This window comes from Pteronotus mesoamericanus, unplaced genomic scaffold (assembly GCF_021234165.1).
Source record: "Pteronotus mesoamericanus isolate MK-2021 breed Mesoamerican mustached bat unplaced genomic scaffold, CSHL_Meso_final contig_65, whole genome shotgun sequence".
Taxonomy (NCBI): Eukaryota; Metazoa; Chordata; class Mammalia; order Chiroptera; family Mormoopidae; genus Pteronotus; species Pteronotus mesoamericanus.
The window spans coordinates 8,002,717-8,018,052 of NW_026555228.1; the positions used below are offsets into that span (position 1 = coordinate 8,002,717).

Genomic DNA, 15,336 nt, shown 5'->3' on the forward strand with positions numbered 1-15,336 from the left:
TCTTACTTAGGGTTTGTGTGAAAGGCTACAAAGTTCTGAATGAGGTGGGAGGATGGCATTGAACCATCAGGGAACCCTAGGTTCACTCTGGCCACAGCAAGTCTTTGCCGTCCTCCTGACTCCCTGGCCTGAGTGCAGCCACATGAATTCCAGTTTCCATCAAGTGCCAGGAAGGGGGTCAGGCAGAGGATGTTCCTGCCTCAGTAGCACAACCCTGGTCCCAACTCAATACTATAGATGTAACCTTCACAGATCTCAAAGGGCAAGTCTCCCGGTGCTATAGCTGATCCCCACCACAACAGCCTCTCTCCTGAGGCCCCCAGAGATAAATGGCAAGGCCCATGGATGGGCATAGCTGGGGATAGTGGGGAGGCCTGCTGCAGGAACCTGCCCCAGGGTTGGGAAATAGCCCATAGAGGTGCAACACCTAGGTTTGGCTGTGGAGCCAACTTTTTTCACCCAACTAGAACTGACATCTGAAGAGAAAAGGGCATTGCCAGATACAACAAAGAGTAATCTGTGGCTTGCAATTTTATAATGTAATTACAGCCTACTAATGCCTTCCTTTCCACCTGTATGTCACTCAGCTGTAAGCACATGCTTCTAAAGGGCAAATTGGGAATTCTGTTCCCTCGAATCTGGAGGAGAAGTTATTCTTGCCAGCACTCCATGAAGCCAGGGGCCCTGCTATGGGGCAGCAGAAACAACTGCAACATGGTGATAAAAGATCTCGGGTGGATGGGAAGTACTAGTCCCTAGACACATTTGTGTTAGTTGTATTTGAAACTAGAATACACATGCCATGCTCAGGAAACCCACAATAGGAGTAAAAAATGGAAAAAGTCTGCATCATGTTGAAGCTGAAAGGATAGAGTCTGGCTAGGGCCAAAGAACCAACTAGTTAGCCTAACGAAAAACAGCTATTTGGTTATTTACCATTCATGTCCCACTTTGAAAAAGAAATTTTAACACAAGAAAAGAGCAGGAAAAAGGAAAGCCATTCTGGGTGTATGGTACAGGACCAGCTAAAGCTGTAATCTTATATACAGAGGGCCTGGTAATAAAAGAACAGTCTCGAAACTGCTTTGTCTCCTATTTGTGTTCACAGTAACAGCTGGATACATACTAATTGCAAGAAGCAAAAGAGCGAGCCTTAAATTTAAAAGCAGGCATGCCATGATCAATCTCACCAGCATGGTTTCAGACACAAGTGTGAGGTGGCACCTAGCAGGTCTGTTTGAAATGCACACTCACAGTTCTTCACTTGTGTGGCTTCCCGAGGAGAGCGGTGCGCTGTTCCCTCTTCCAGGTACATCCCTTCCACCCATCAAGAAGTGGCTTAAACAGTGGTTCTCAGCCTCAGCACTAGTGACATTGGAACTGGATTGCTTTCTCTGTCTCTCTCTCTCTCTCCCTCTCGTGGGTGTCGTCCTGTGCCTTGTGGGATGCTACCCACCAGATGCCAGTAGCAATTTTTCCCCCAGCTGTGACAACTCAAAGTGTTTCCAACCATTGCCAGATGTTCCCTGGGGGCCATGATCACTTCCAGGTGAGAACCACTGTGCTAAACTAACAAGAAATGACTTTCTTTTCCCTCTAAGACCCCACTTCCAAATATCTACGCAGGACCCGGAACACTGATGAGACAGACATCCCCCCATCCACTGGCAAATTTTCTTCTCTTCGGGAGTGGTCTTTGGTAATACTTTTGACTTGTAAGACTTTCAGTTATTCAGAACAATGCTCTTATTACCTGTGAAAATAAGGTCCTTTCCAGCTAAATTCTGGGACAGGGGTGAGGAGGATGCAGGTAAATCATCCTTTTAGAGATGTTTTAATTTAGTCTCTGGAAAGTTCAGACACAGAATTCTACACTCCAGTGTCTCTGTGAACTGAAAGAGGTTTCAAGTACTTGAAACTCATCTCCTCCTACCCCACCCCATTTGCCACATTTTTACAAATGAGGAAACCTAGAGGCCTAGAAGGGTTAGTGACTTGCCCAAGGTCATACATATTCCTAATTCTATAGGTCAATAGAATTCTTCTTTGCCCAATACGCCTGAAAAGCATAGATTTCTTGTAGTGCTTTACAAGCAACAGTTTGGGTGAAACCATGTCAGTTAAGGAATATAAATTTAAAAAAATGATAGAATGCTGCAACCAATTAGTGCAAACAAACATTTATTGTGAAATATTCATCCTACCCTTTATTAGGTATTACATCATCAAAGCACTTTGTGGCAATGAAAATAGCTTTTTTACCCCTCTGATTCACCCAATATTCCATTAAAGCTGCAAAAAATGTGCAATCTGCTTGAAAAATAGGTTGCTCTTATTTACTCATTTGTGAAAAGTCAAAAATTAAAAAAGAAAATGATACTAGCTTACAGGGCCTCTAGAGCCAATTTACCTTCCTGCTTTCCAACTACTCCCCAAAATAATTAACAAAGATAATTTGTTTTAAATGCCTTTTTATAAAACCAATGCACCTTTCCCCATATTATAATCATAAAAATTTTAAAAAGCCTTTATTTATTTTCTTGGAAAAAAGGTGGCCAGCCGTTGTTTTTTGATTGGGAGCATGTGTATTTCCTGGGAGTTCACTTTCTTGAACTTTATGTTCCGGCTTTTAACAGGTTTCCTAAGGATCTCTGCGTTTCCCATGGATTCTTCTCCTTGGCTGTTGATGTCGTAGCCCTGAAACACGGAGTCTTCTCTTTTGAATGAGAAGTTTTTGGTGGACACTCCCGAGAGACCTTTGATCTTGCCACAGAAGATAGTTGGCATGGCATCTTCCACGGAGACAATCACCTTGGCTGCCTGGGAGTTGCTCACCATCTCAATGTTATTTTCAGCCTTGACCTCGCCACTGGGCTGGCTGGCCTGGCTGGGCTGCTGGATGGTGTTGCTGCCCGTGTGGTTATCCATCATGGCTGAGGCCTCATGGGGTGTGGCAGGGGCAAAGGGCATTTCCATGCTTCTGGGCAGTCTGTCCATCACCGTGTGACGTGGGCTGTCCACTGACCTGCTGCTGTTATACAGAGTCTCAGGGGGAGGCTCAGATTTCCGGTGGGCTGCCAGTGACAGGTCTAGGGCTGCATCCTCCTGGCAGACTGGGGGACTGACTTCTCCAGCCTTGAGCCAGGGTGCCGACTTCATGGAGAGATCCAGGGCTTCATTCTCACCCCCCATCTTTATGACTGTGTGGCGGCTGAGCTGAAAATACTCCTTGGGCTGGAGGATGTCAAAGGGCTTCAGTTCCTCCTTCTCCAGAGGGGTCTGGGTGCCTTTAAAGGGGTGCAGGCCGAAGGAAGATGGTGGCTTGGATAAACTGGGGCTGAACTTGGACTCAGAACTTTGAGGCACTGGGATGGGGATGGGAATTGGGACGGGCACAGGCAAAGGGACAATCACAGGGTAGGGCACCAAGAGGGTGGCCGGCGGGACCAGGGGGGACAAGGGGGAGTTAAAGGGCTGGGGGGGCACGGGGGGATACCCGGGAGGAGGCTGACAGGGTGGAGGGCCAAGAGTGCCCTGTGCGGGAAACAAATTCTGGAGCACAGCTTCAAATGGCAACGTGGGCTCCTGCGGCTGGCTGGGGATGCGCAAGTCCAGGAGCTGGGGCTGGGTCTCGGGGTCCTCGGCCGCCTGGAAGAGGTTGTTGTGGATGGCATTGGAGGAACATGGGGCCTCCTGCGGCAGGACCAGAGGGGAGTTGAGGTGCTGAAAGACATGCTGCTCCAGCACCACAGGCAGCTGCACGGGGCCCTGCGTGGTCATAACATAGGTGGCATTGCTGTTAGGGCTGAGCTCGGGCGCAGAGCTTCCCTCCACCTGCATGTGAATGGGCATCACCACTGGGCTCTCCCCAAGGCACAGGGGCTGCAACACAGTGGCAGCCACCTTTAGAGCCATGCCGCTCTGGGACTCGGCTGGGGGGTTCAGAATGGATGGGGCTGGCACCGTCACCAGGGCCTTCTTTACCAGGTCTGTGGAGTTGATGTTCCAGGCCTCCGTGGTGATCAGCTGGGCCATACCATTCTCCAGTCTGTTATTGGCCAAGGCAGGGGAAGAGTTGGTCATGTCCATGGAGAGGTTCTGTGACTGCAGATCGTCCATCACTCGCCTCTGATGCCACTCGGCCTGCAACATAGAACACACAATATGAATCTTCCTTTGCAGACAATTTATAATCACCTTAAGAGTGCCACATCTTTTAAAGTTTCTATATCTTAGTTAACCAGGGAGCACACCCATCTCTCTATATATACATACACATTACAGACATTTCCTAATATATACGAACACACCCATGTGATCAGCTGTCCATGAAGAGCCCCAATTTAACAGACGATTTTGATATAAACACAGATGATGAAATCACTAAATAGCCAAGTGGGGTTAAACAGAGTATTTTTAAGCCTAATACTCAGCTTATGTGTTTAGACTTCAAGAGACACAAAGATTCCTTCCACGATGCTGTATCAGACAGTTAAGATATGCAGAGATTTGACTCATTCAAATTCAAATAGGCAGCAGAAACTTATTTCCCTTTAAGAAAAAAACCCCTTCTATGAAAATGGAAGGGGGCCATCCCAAAACTGCAACTGAAAAAAATTTTTAAAATTAAAAAAAAACCGTCTAGCAGTAATTCTTCTGAAAGAGGCTCGATAAGAGGAACAGCAGCGCATTTACACAGGGTGGTCATTATAGTGGTCTCACTGTCGCCCGCTAACCAATTACATCCCCTTTCCTCCCAGCTCTACCAGTGGAGATGCAATAACTTCCATGAATGCTTATCGGGTCCAGTGTCACTTTTCCCAATCAGCTCATCTGTCTGACCTATGACCTCTCCAAACTTCTAACTGTCAAGAGAAGGGGATGGTGATGATTGTAAGGCTGGGGAAATGCAGCACTTGTTGGAAACATGTATCCTCAAAGGGTGAGATACACTCTCTCTTGATATCCATGACACCTCTGGCCACCTTCAGAGAGGCCAAAGGAACCCAGCACAGGTGCTTCCTTGAGGAGGCAGGGCTGCAGCTGCCAATATGGCTCTCCATGGAAACGTGTCCATATTTAGCCTGGTTACCATGGAGAAGGCAGGCACCATGTCTAACTCCGGGATCTGTGCAGCCCTTGAGTCTGGTTGGGATCAATAATAATTCAATAATCCTCAGTCTTGCTGGGCATCTCAGATTCTTGGCCTCACCTGTCTGAGCTGTCTAGACTTTAGTCCTGTGGTCATCTACTTCTCCTCTGCTCACCACCAAATTATCAACACAACCTCCAAAACAAGCAAAACAGGCGGGCCAGCACTCCATGAGATTAGAAATAAACAAATGAGACATCACTACAGGAAGGCAGCTTTAACAAATGAACAGCTCTGTGATATTTCTAGATAATTCAGACATGTCAAATGCATGAAACAAGAAGTTTCTCTGAATCAGGAGGAGGGGAGGGCACGAGGAAGGATGCTGTGCAAAGCATCACTTTGAGTAGAAAGACTGGTGGGTGATGTTCTTGGCAGGATGCACTGTAGAGCCTCTAAGAGAGGGCTCCAGAGGCTGGCTGCCTAGGGGCAGGTTGCCCTCTGGAAACCATGAAGTGACCCAGCATGCTGGCCAATAATGCCCTTGCAGCAGATTAGGGAGGCAGCCTACTCCCAGGAAGCTGAGGGGGCTTGCCCTCGTTGCAGGGCCTGGATTTTTCCTGAGAAGAATGCTCCACGGTACAGCCCAGAAAACACTATACATCTAATACACCATTCATTCATTCCTGCATTCACTCATCTAGCCAATTACTTTGCTGAATGCCTATTGTATGCAAGCACTTTGCTGGGGGCTAGAGATGCTACTGTGGGCAAGACAAGGCTCCTGCTTTCAAGATTATAGTCTAGTGTGGGCACCTGCCTTGGATCAGACAGAGATTTGTCATCATGAGAGGGAACCAAAGTTATACCACAAGAGGCAGCGATATCAGGACAAAGCTTTGCTGGCCCCTTGCTAGCAGCCTTGTGAAGGCCCTGAGAACCTAAGGACTCCTCCAAAAGGGTCTGCCTTGTCCCTCTCACTGGCCAGACCTCTCAGAAAGCCATGAGAAAAGGCTGACAGGAAGCTGGGGTGTCTGAGAACTTTCCATGCATTGCCTCATTTAATCCTCAGAAGAACCCTATGAGATGGGTTCAACAATTATGCCCATTTCATTGATGAGAAAACTGATTCCACAGGAAGGGCAGATAAATAGGCCAAGGATACACTGAAGCTGGGATTAGAGCTCAGTGTCAATCCCAGGTGCCTTCTCCCTGTGGGGGCTGTGAAGGCCACAAACACTTCTCCATTCATTTCGTTTCTTGGCAGAGAGGCCCTGACAGTCTCCTGTTCAACACTGAGTGCAAGGAGCCTGCAGAAGTGTGTGTGAGAGAGTGCTGAGAATAACATTTTTTCAAAGTGGTGGCCAGGTCCTTTCCAGAAAGTCATTGAACTATTTGTTCTATTTTTTTTTCAACCAGGGACCTTCTCTGTCCCTCTGGCCTGGGAAAGAGCTGAAGGGGCCCCCAGAATTCCTATCCTTTGGGAGTGGGTGCAGCCCAAAGTAACTATGGTTCAGTTACTGGACAGCTAGCTAGGTGGCCTCTATACTCTCAGCCTCCTTCCAGTCACCTCCCTACCCGGCCCTGCCTTCCTGGGACAGAGGTCATGTGGATGGGAGGGCACATCAGCATCCATGAGTTCCAGGGAGGCCATCAGCTGAGGCCTCAAGTCTCTGTGAACAGGGCTGCACCAGATAGCATGCAGGACAGGGAATGGTGCAGTGGGGGTGAGCAGTGTGCAGCATATCAGGGGCAAAGGGCCAAAATCTCAATTCCACCTCCTTCCACACAATGGCTTTGGTCACGCCTGATGCCTCAGCCAGCGAAGGCCCTGTAAGCACCCAGCTCCTTCCCTACAATGCCACCACCTGCTGAGACTGCCTTCCCTCCAGCACTGAGTCCCAGCTCTCTACCAGGTACCAAGTGGAGCTGGGGCTAGACCAGCAAAGGAACCAGGAGCCTGCCTTTGGCATGTACCCTCCTCTCACCATCCAGAAAGGCTCTCCCTCTTTTTCTCTCTCCCCTCCCCCACCCATCATTCACCCTGCCAGCAGGCACCTTAACTAGAGGTCAGCAGATTGGGGCCTGAGTGTACCCAGCGTGGGGAGAGCATGCCCCAAAAGTAACAATCAGCTCAGGGGTGAGGATTCAAAGGGTAAGTCCCTCTCCCTCAGGATGAGCATGAAATCAGATAATGACTGGAGAGAAGGAAGAGGCCTGTCCTCCTCCTGATTGGCATGGAGTGAAGGGTACACTGAGAACTTAGTAAAATGAAGCAGTGTTTCAGGAGCCACCTACTAGTGCTCCAGCAGAAGGAGCAGTGGCTTTTTTTGGAGGCCACAGGGAACCTTTTGTTCCAGTTTTTGAAACATTGTTTGCAAATATATTTAGATAAAGTAGCCAACCCATTCCCCTGCAGCCATTACTACTGGGGGCATGGGGCAGGCCAGTAAACAAGGCAGTGTGGCCAGCGCAAAGTGGGAGATCTGGATCTAGGGGTTGTAGGAGTTTCTCACCCTCTTGGCCTTTGGCTGGGGTTGGAGGGCTGGGGACTGGGGGTTGGGGTCCAGCCCAGTGTAGGCCATGTGCCTACTACCTACAGATGGAAACTCTGGGGAAAAACCTCATGGCCTGCGGCAGATGGGGAGGTGGGGCAGGACTGTCTGGGGCAGCAGTTGGGCTCAGAGACCTGTGGGGTCCCAGACTTGCTATCTGAACCCCTCATCTTACTATCATAAAGAACTAAGTGTACCAGAGGTGGATTATCCTAGGATCAGCCCCTCAGTCTGGAGTCTTCTTGGGCTCTTGCCCTCAGCCAGCAAACTCCTGCTCACCTATTAGACTTTGGAGGCTCATCCTCTGAGAACTCCCCCCTCTTCACTAAGCTCCCACAGGACCCGATGTACCCTTGTCTAGGCCTGACTCTCCTCTCATACCTGCACTGCCTATTTATTCATATCTTCAGGAGGAAAGAACTGTCTCACCACCTCATCTTTATATCTTTATCTCTCAATAGCAGGTGCTTGGTAAATACTTTCAGAATGAAGGAGAGCATAAATGAGTATCTAAACCTTTCTAGGCCTTGTGTTCTAATGCCCAGCTTCTTGCCACAGCCCATTTAATCCTCTGTGGATTAAAGCTTACTCCTCCTGACTCTGTTTACAGCTGAGGAAACTGGGACCCAGAAAGGCTAACTAAAACTCACCTGAGGCCATTTATTACAGATGTCGCCATGCTCTCATAGTGGAAAGAGCAGAGGGTCAGGCTGCACAGGTGCCATGGAGGGTAACATGGCAGCCACCCACCCTCACCAGCCAGTTGGAGCCTCCAACAAGACAGTGTAAGCAAAAGCACTTAGTGGACAGGGAGAAGTCCTACGGGGATGAGCACGAATGAATTCATCTTGGGCTCCTGTGTTTATGACACACCCAGAAAAAAGAAAACCAAGCAAAGCCACATGTGTGCTCTTTTCCTTATAAGGAGTTACATTCCTAAAGAAGGCTCCCGGGGCCTCACTGCAGTCAGTGACCCACCCACTTTTGTGCCCCTTCGCCAGCCGAGCTGTCTCCCACACTTCTGGCCTCCAAAGCATTGTACAAAACACTCATTTCACCCTGTGGGCCTCCATACAAATGGACATTCTAATAATGAGGATTCATTTCTGGCTTAATTTAAAAAGTGAAAACACTTGACCACTCAGATAATTTAGACTATTGTCCTAGAATCCATCTATTTTCTCATTGTGGGCATTTAACACTAAGTCACTCACAAATAACCTAATAACTTTATTACTAAGGCCCTCGGCCACATCTTAAATGATCTCCTTGGGTCCCCTGAAGTAAATGTACCAACTCAAAGTGAAGGGAGATCAGAATGTGACTGTGACCCCACAATAACCCAGGGCAGTGTCCCTGAGACTACCTCAGACAAAACCTGGTATTTGAGCCAGAAATTTGGGCGATAGCCCTGGGGCATGTCGGGAGTCTCTCTGAGGTCTAGATCGAGTGCTGTGGGGGGGGGGGGTGCTTGATTTTATTTTGTGAATTGAATGCATTTTCACCACAGAAGCAACTATCAAGATGAATCAGAAGGCCCCTGGTCCATAGCACCAAGTGCCCCTGAGTGAGCTAAAACTCGCCTGAGGCTATTTATTACAGTTGTCACCATGCTTGTCATGTTTTAGGGCTGGTACTTGGTATGGTGGGCAGGGGTTAGTTACCTCATAGCAACTCAAGGCAGGAGCCATTGCCTCCTTGGGGGCCTTGTGAGGACCCCCTGACTACCAGAGTGAGGTCTCTGGAAGGTGAACTCAGCCTCAATGGAAGCCATCTTAGAGATCTGGACTACATTGGGCAGATTCCACCTTGGGACCCAGCTGCTCCAGTGTGAGCTTCGATGTCCCCTCCTCTGGCCTCTGTCCCAGTGCTGGAATCTGGAAAGGTCAGGGCACAGGCCCTGCTCTTGGGCATACCCCCTTCAGCCCCAATGGCCTGTAGATGTGGCCTTCTTTCCTCTTCCACTGAAATAAGCCTCATGTAGATTGTGTCCAGCAAGATAAATTTCTTCCTCTAAGCATTCATTTAAAAAAATTCTGACAATTCTTTGAAGAAATGTGTTCCCCATCTGCAGATTCACGACAGCTCTGCTTTTTGTGGAGCCTGTAGGCAGTTCTCAGTCTTCCCATGTCAAAATTGGATCTCCTGTGTCCTTGTAGCTCAAAGCGGGGTCCTTGTAGCAGCAGCAGCATCTCCTGAGAGCTGGCTAAAACCCTTGGATTCTCAGGCCCCAACCAAACCTCCTGAATCAGAATCTGCATCTCAATATGCTCCAGGCGATTTGTGTGCAAGTTAAAATCTGACAAGTACTGGCTTAGAGTTCTCAAACTTGGCTGCACATTAGAATTGCCTGGGAACTTTCAAAAGTACTGATGCCTGGGCCCACCATCAAGACTCCGATTTGACTGACCTGGGGTACAGCCGGGGCATTGGAGTTTTTCAAAGCATTAGGTTTTTTTAAAATTCCCTGGGTGATTCTAATGTGTAGTCAAGTTGGGAACCCTTCATCCAAAGGCCAGAAACAAGGCAGCTGGTCAGCCAACCTTCTTTGAGGCTGACCTTGCTTTTTGCTTCACAGAAAAAACAAAGGGCATGAACCCTGAAGTCCTTCAATGTCCCCCCAGCCTCACAATGTCTCCCCATGTCCCGCTACCCCCAGGACAAGACGAGATGTCTTTCTTCTTCAAGGCTGACTTCCCAGGGATCCTCTGCTAAGAATCCTACCCCCTTCCAACCGCATACTATTCTGAGTCCATTTTCTGCTTTCAATCCAGTATTTCAGCTATACCTTCAATGACTGACCTAATTCTGTATAAAAATCACCAACCACTTACTAGTTAAAGAAGCAAAGCATAAATTTCATCCTTCAGTAAAACATGGATAGGGTTTCACCATTCAGGGCCTGATATGAACTAAATATCTAAGAGGTAATTCCAGCTGGGTAAAAACTGGTTTTCCTCTCCTGATAGGGTATAATAATTGTTAATTACTTGCCCCAGTGGTTAAATTTTCTGAGCTTTAAACATCAGCACAGGGCCTTTCTGCTGAAGCTGTGAACATAATTACCACATGAATGTCTCCCCAAATTGTTTAAAATACAAAGAATACACAAAATAGTCACCTACCTTATGACCAATTGCCTTTTACACACAGAAATCGACACAGCCTTCCAAAAGGAATACAACTACCCAGGTTAGTTTTGAAAACGAGCTCCCCAACATGTTACTTAATATAGTAAAACAATGGTGGCCAGGAGGTTTATGACTGAGTCTCACCTTCATGAAGATGGATAGTGGCTGTGGGGAAGTTCTGCCAGAGAAAATGGAGTGTAAATCTTAGCTTTCATGCGATATTGATGGAAAATGGAAAAGGTGGGTAAATCAGTCAGAGGAAGTGGTGGGCCTGAGCATCATAAACTGGCCATCAACGCCAGGGAACACCAAGGTCTTCCCAGAAAGTGGCGTAAGGTAATCAGGGGTGCCATAAAACTCAGTTATGTTCATTTTATCATCTTATTTTTTTATTCTCATTTTATATTTTATAGCATATGTAATAAATACAGGAAGCCATACATAATTTAATATGTATGCATTAATACGTGTTGAGGGGATGTTCCATTTTTTTTTTTCTGATAAGAGTACAAGAATGAAAAAGTTGTGACTCAGCTGGAGAAACGATGCTCTGAAGCTCCAGTCAGAGTTCCAGGGCATCCCTGCCTGAACAAGTCTTGGGGTTACTTACCCAATTCACCCCCTGCCATTTTTCAGAACAGGAAACTAAGGTTCAGAGGTTAAGTGAGGCTCAAAGGTTGTAGAGTTCACCAGCTCCCAGACCTGTGTTCCTTCAAAAGCCCAGTCCCTCACCCATGGATTTGGTTTCAAATTTCACTTGTGCCTAAGGGGTCCCCCTTCCTACAACTGTGTCTTTACTAGCACTGAACAGTGAAGTGTGTGAGATGGTCTGATTCAATCATCAAAAGTCAAACAGAGTTTGATGGGTGAGATTCTTGATTTAAAAAAACAAAGATGAAACAAATCTTTGAGTCTGTGATACCTAACAGACAAGTGATTGAAACAGAACAGATAAAATTCAAGACACATACACGCACAAACTTTTTATGACAGTGGGAAAGACATTTTGTGTCCCTGGGACTCAGTTTCTTCTTCTGTAACTTGGGGTACTGCCCCACTCTCATTGTGGGGTGGAAAGTTAATTCAGCCTTCCCAGGAGCAAGTAGTGTCTGCTGAGGGGTCAAACTCAGCCTTCCAGGAATTTCTGCGGGCCATGAGGGATGGGTAAGTGTGGGCATTCTGGGAGAACTGGAGGGAAGAAGGAAAGAGCACAAAGGGATTGGGGAAAGGGAAAAACTGGGGTGGGTCTGGCTGGGTCACTTCCATGGCCACTGAGAAGACTCCACTTTCCACCCTCCCAACTCTAAAGGCAAGGCCACAGGGGGTTGAGGGGAGCAGCTTGGAGGGAGGGACCAGGAATCATGAAAAGGGAGACACTGGAGAACTGAGGCGGATTCTTCTGGGAGTTCTGGTTCATCTTTAAACTGGGCCAGGGGCGGGCGGGGGGCAGGCGGGGAGGGCGGGGGCGGGACAGGGTTGAAGCCTGAAAGGAAGGGAGAAGGTAAGAAAACCTCTTCAACTTCAGTCAGACCATGGTTTCCTTTTCTGGGGACTCAACTTCCCGTACCAGGGCAGTCTCTGTGAATTAAAAACATCAGAACACTGGCAAAGAACCCTCTATGTGCCAAATGTACCTACTATGTGGTCCCTGCTGGATTTAAGGTTAGGGCCGGGCCTCGCCAAGTAAACGGGTTTTTGCAAACCTGGTTGAAAAGAGAGATATTAAATCTGGACAAATATGAAGAGTACAGGGAAAACTTCACGACTAGAAGCAACAGCTCACAGGCCTGGTTTTCTGTCAGTGGCTTTGACTGGGTTCCACCAGAGCACAAGAGGGATCTGGGAGACTGCTCTGCCACCTTTCTCACCCAGGTGGAGAGTGTCAACTGTATTTGCATTTTCAATCTCATTTCATATTCCCTACGACCTCCAGCCTGCCCACAAAGGACCTATGGCAGCCCCAGGGCCTTGTAAGTCTGGGTACAGGGCTGGGACAGGAAACCAGGTTTATATCTACTCATTTATTTATTCTTTCAGACATTATCTGAGCCCTGGCTGGTGTGGTTCAGTTGGATGGAGCGTCACCCCATAACCAAAAGGTTGTGGGTTCAATTCCCGGTTGGGGCACATACCTAGGTTGCAGGTTTGATTCCCAGTCTGGGAGCATACAATCCCCAGTCCGAGCATGAAGGGGGGACAACCAACTGATGTTTCTCTCTCACATCAATGTTTCTTTATCTCCTTTCCATTCTCTCTAAAAGCAATGAAGAAATGTCCTGGGGTGAGGATTAAAAACAAACAAACAAACCTATCTGAGCACCTACTGTGTGCCAAGGAGGCACTTCCTATTCCTCCACCCTGACACTGTTTTCTCCATAGGTTTTTTGCCTTCTCTCTTGATTCAATTCCCAAATGATTAACCAATTGATATTCTGCCAGGGTTATCTGCTTCTAACAGGGCTCCTTCAAGACCCATATTTCTTGCAGAGATAAAGGAATAAGTCTTTAAAGAAGAATGTCAGTCCCTAGACAGCAGCGGAAAAAGACGTTGTGCAAGGACCTCTCTAAGGTAGAAAAGAAATGCTTATTCTCCTGAGAGAACTGCCTCTGAAACGAAGAGGAAAGAAGTGCCCTCCTCAAGCCCTGGTGAACCTTCATGGAAGGTGAGAGACACACCTCAAAATCACAGGAGAAAATTATGAAGAACTGCTGTAGGTGGCAGTGGGCTGTGAGAGGCAGCGAGGATCTGTCCTTGTATAGAGCCAATGCTCTGCAGCCTTGAGCTGGACACACAGAGCCCCAAACATCATCAGGTGCTGCTGCTGGAGCAGTGATCTTGTACAGGAGCACAGGTCATGTTTAAGGTCTCAGGCCAGGGTGTGTCATCTTTAAAAAGCCATGGTTTTTAGAATTTTTTATTTTCTGGCAAAAAGAAACCTCTTAAATATGGAACAAAGAGCAGGGTGAAACCTGCCTCTGGAAGAGAAAATACTTCTAATTAGATTGAGATACAAAGGTTAAATTTTTGTTCTGGGAAAAGGGCTGTTTATAATCCCGTGTCATTAGCAGGACATTTTCCAGAGACTAGTGTGCCAGAAATAGACCCTCTAAAGGGTCACTGGAAGGAACGGGTATAGATTTGTGAAGTACAAAGGACTGGAGTTCATATTTTCTCTTTCTTCTAGTGCACGTGGGCCCCTCACTGACCACTGGCCCTATCACAGTGCCAGCCTCACCCTGGGTCCTGGGTCCCCCGTGACAGTGGTCAGAAGTACTAGCTTTGAACTCAGGCCTAGGTTCAAATTTCAGTTCTGTCTACCTTTGCTGGCTGTGTCACCTTGGGCAAGTTAGTTTGAAGCCTCAGTTTCCCTCTGTACAAAATAGGGATTTAAAAAAGACTTGGGGTGGTTGTAACAATTGTAGGAAATAATCCATGTAAAGTACTTGGCACAGTGCCTGGCACATGGAAAGTGCTCAATAAAACATGGCCATTAACACCGACACCACCATCATCATTGTTGTCATCTTGTCACCAGAGTCATTGTCATCATTATCAGATCCACTGCTCGAATTTCCTCTGAGCATCTTAAGTAGCATTACAAATGCTCCCAATAGGTTTGCACATTCAGTTTCCAAGTTAAAATCCTGTTTGTTTAAAGATTCATTTTAAAATCAGCTGCTAAGAACTGGGAAGGCATTTACCAAAGAATTAACGTTACACCTGATGGTGAGGTTTCCACAAAAACTCACTTAATCCCCAACATAGCTGAAATGCTCGTATTGAACATTCACATTGAAAATAGAAAGCCATGCTGTTGCAGTATGGGAAATGAAAGACAGTGGGAAAACAATGAAATACATACAAAAATCTATTTCTCATTCTGGCTGAAAGGGCTGAGTGGAAAGAAGAGGTGACTAGAGCCTTTTGTGTTTTGAATATGGACTCATGAGCCTGCAGGGGTCCAGAACAAGCCTCCGCAAAATGTGCCACCCTGGCATGCAGATTATTTTGTGCTGAAAACAATGAATGCCCAACAAGCTCAAAAAGAGTTTTTTTTCCCTCCATCTTTATCTGCCTAAGAAATTCAGACAGAAAAGCCTGTTTTAAGAAGGGAACCTCAGAATATTCACCTCAGCACATAGGAACTAAGTATGGCAGACAGGGATGGCCCAAGCAAGTCTGCTTGTTAAATTGCCTTGTGTACCATTGTTTCTGGGTGGCCCGGCCAGAATTTGTATACCAAATGTTTGCTCTTTTTAGAATTGTCTACTTTCCCTTTGAAGTCCCAGACTCCTGCTTCCTTCTCTTTAGTCCAGAATGGCATATAAGCCTCAACTGCCCAATGTATACTGGGGTCCCATACTCTTAGGGAACTCACATATGCACATGTGTAATAAAAATTTGTCATTTTCTCCTGTTACTCTGCCTTATGCTAATTTGATTATTAGAGCAGCCAGAAGAACTTCTAAGGGTGGAAGGAAAAGCATTTTTCTACCTCCACAAGCATTTGTAAGGTTCAGAAGTGACTGCTGATTGCATATGATATATAGTTTCACT

General features: G+C 47.0%; 1 protein-coding gene across 3 annotated transcripts in view; it reads right to left on the bottom strand.

Annotated features, from left to right (window-relative positions):
• Nucleotides 1–2,209: 2,209 nt before the first annotated feature.
• RAI2 (retinoic acid induced 2) overlaps nt 2,210–15,336 on the bottom strand; it is a 62,598-nt gene continuing 49,471 nt past the window's right edge. For 2 of the 3 annotated variants that reach the window (XM_054581107.1, XM_054581106.1), the window contains exon 2: nt 2,210–4,143. In XM_054581107.1, coding sequence (XP_054437082.1) covers nt 2,533–4,119 — 1,587 coding nt within the window. In that variant the 5' untranslated portion in view covers nt 4,120–4,143 and the 3' untranslated portion in view covers nt 2,210–2,532. The remainder of the gene's footprint in view (nt 4,144–15,336) is intronic. The other variant, XM_054581108.1, reaches the window with a different exon arrangement.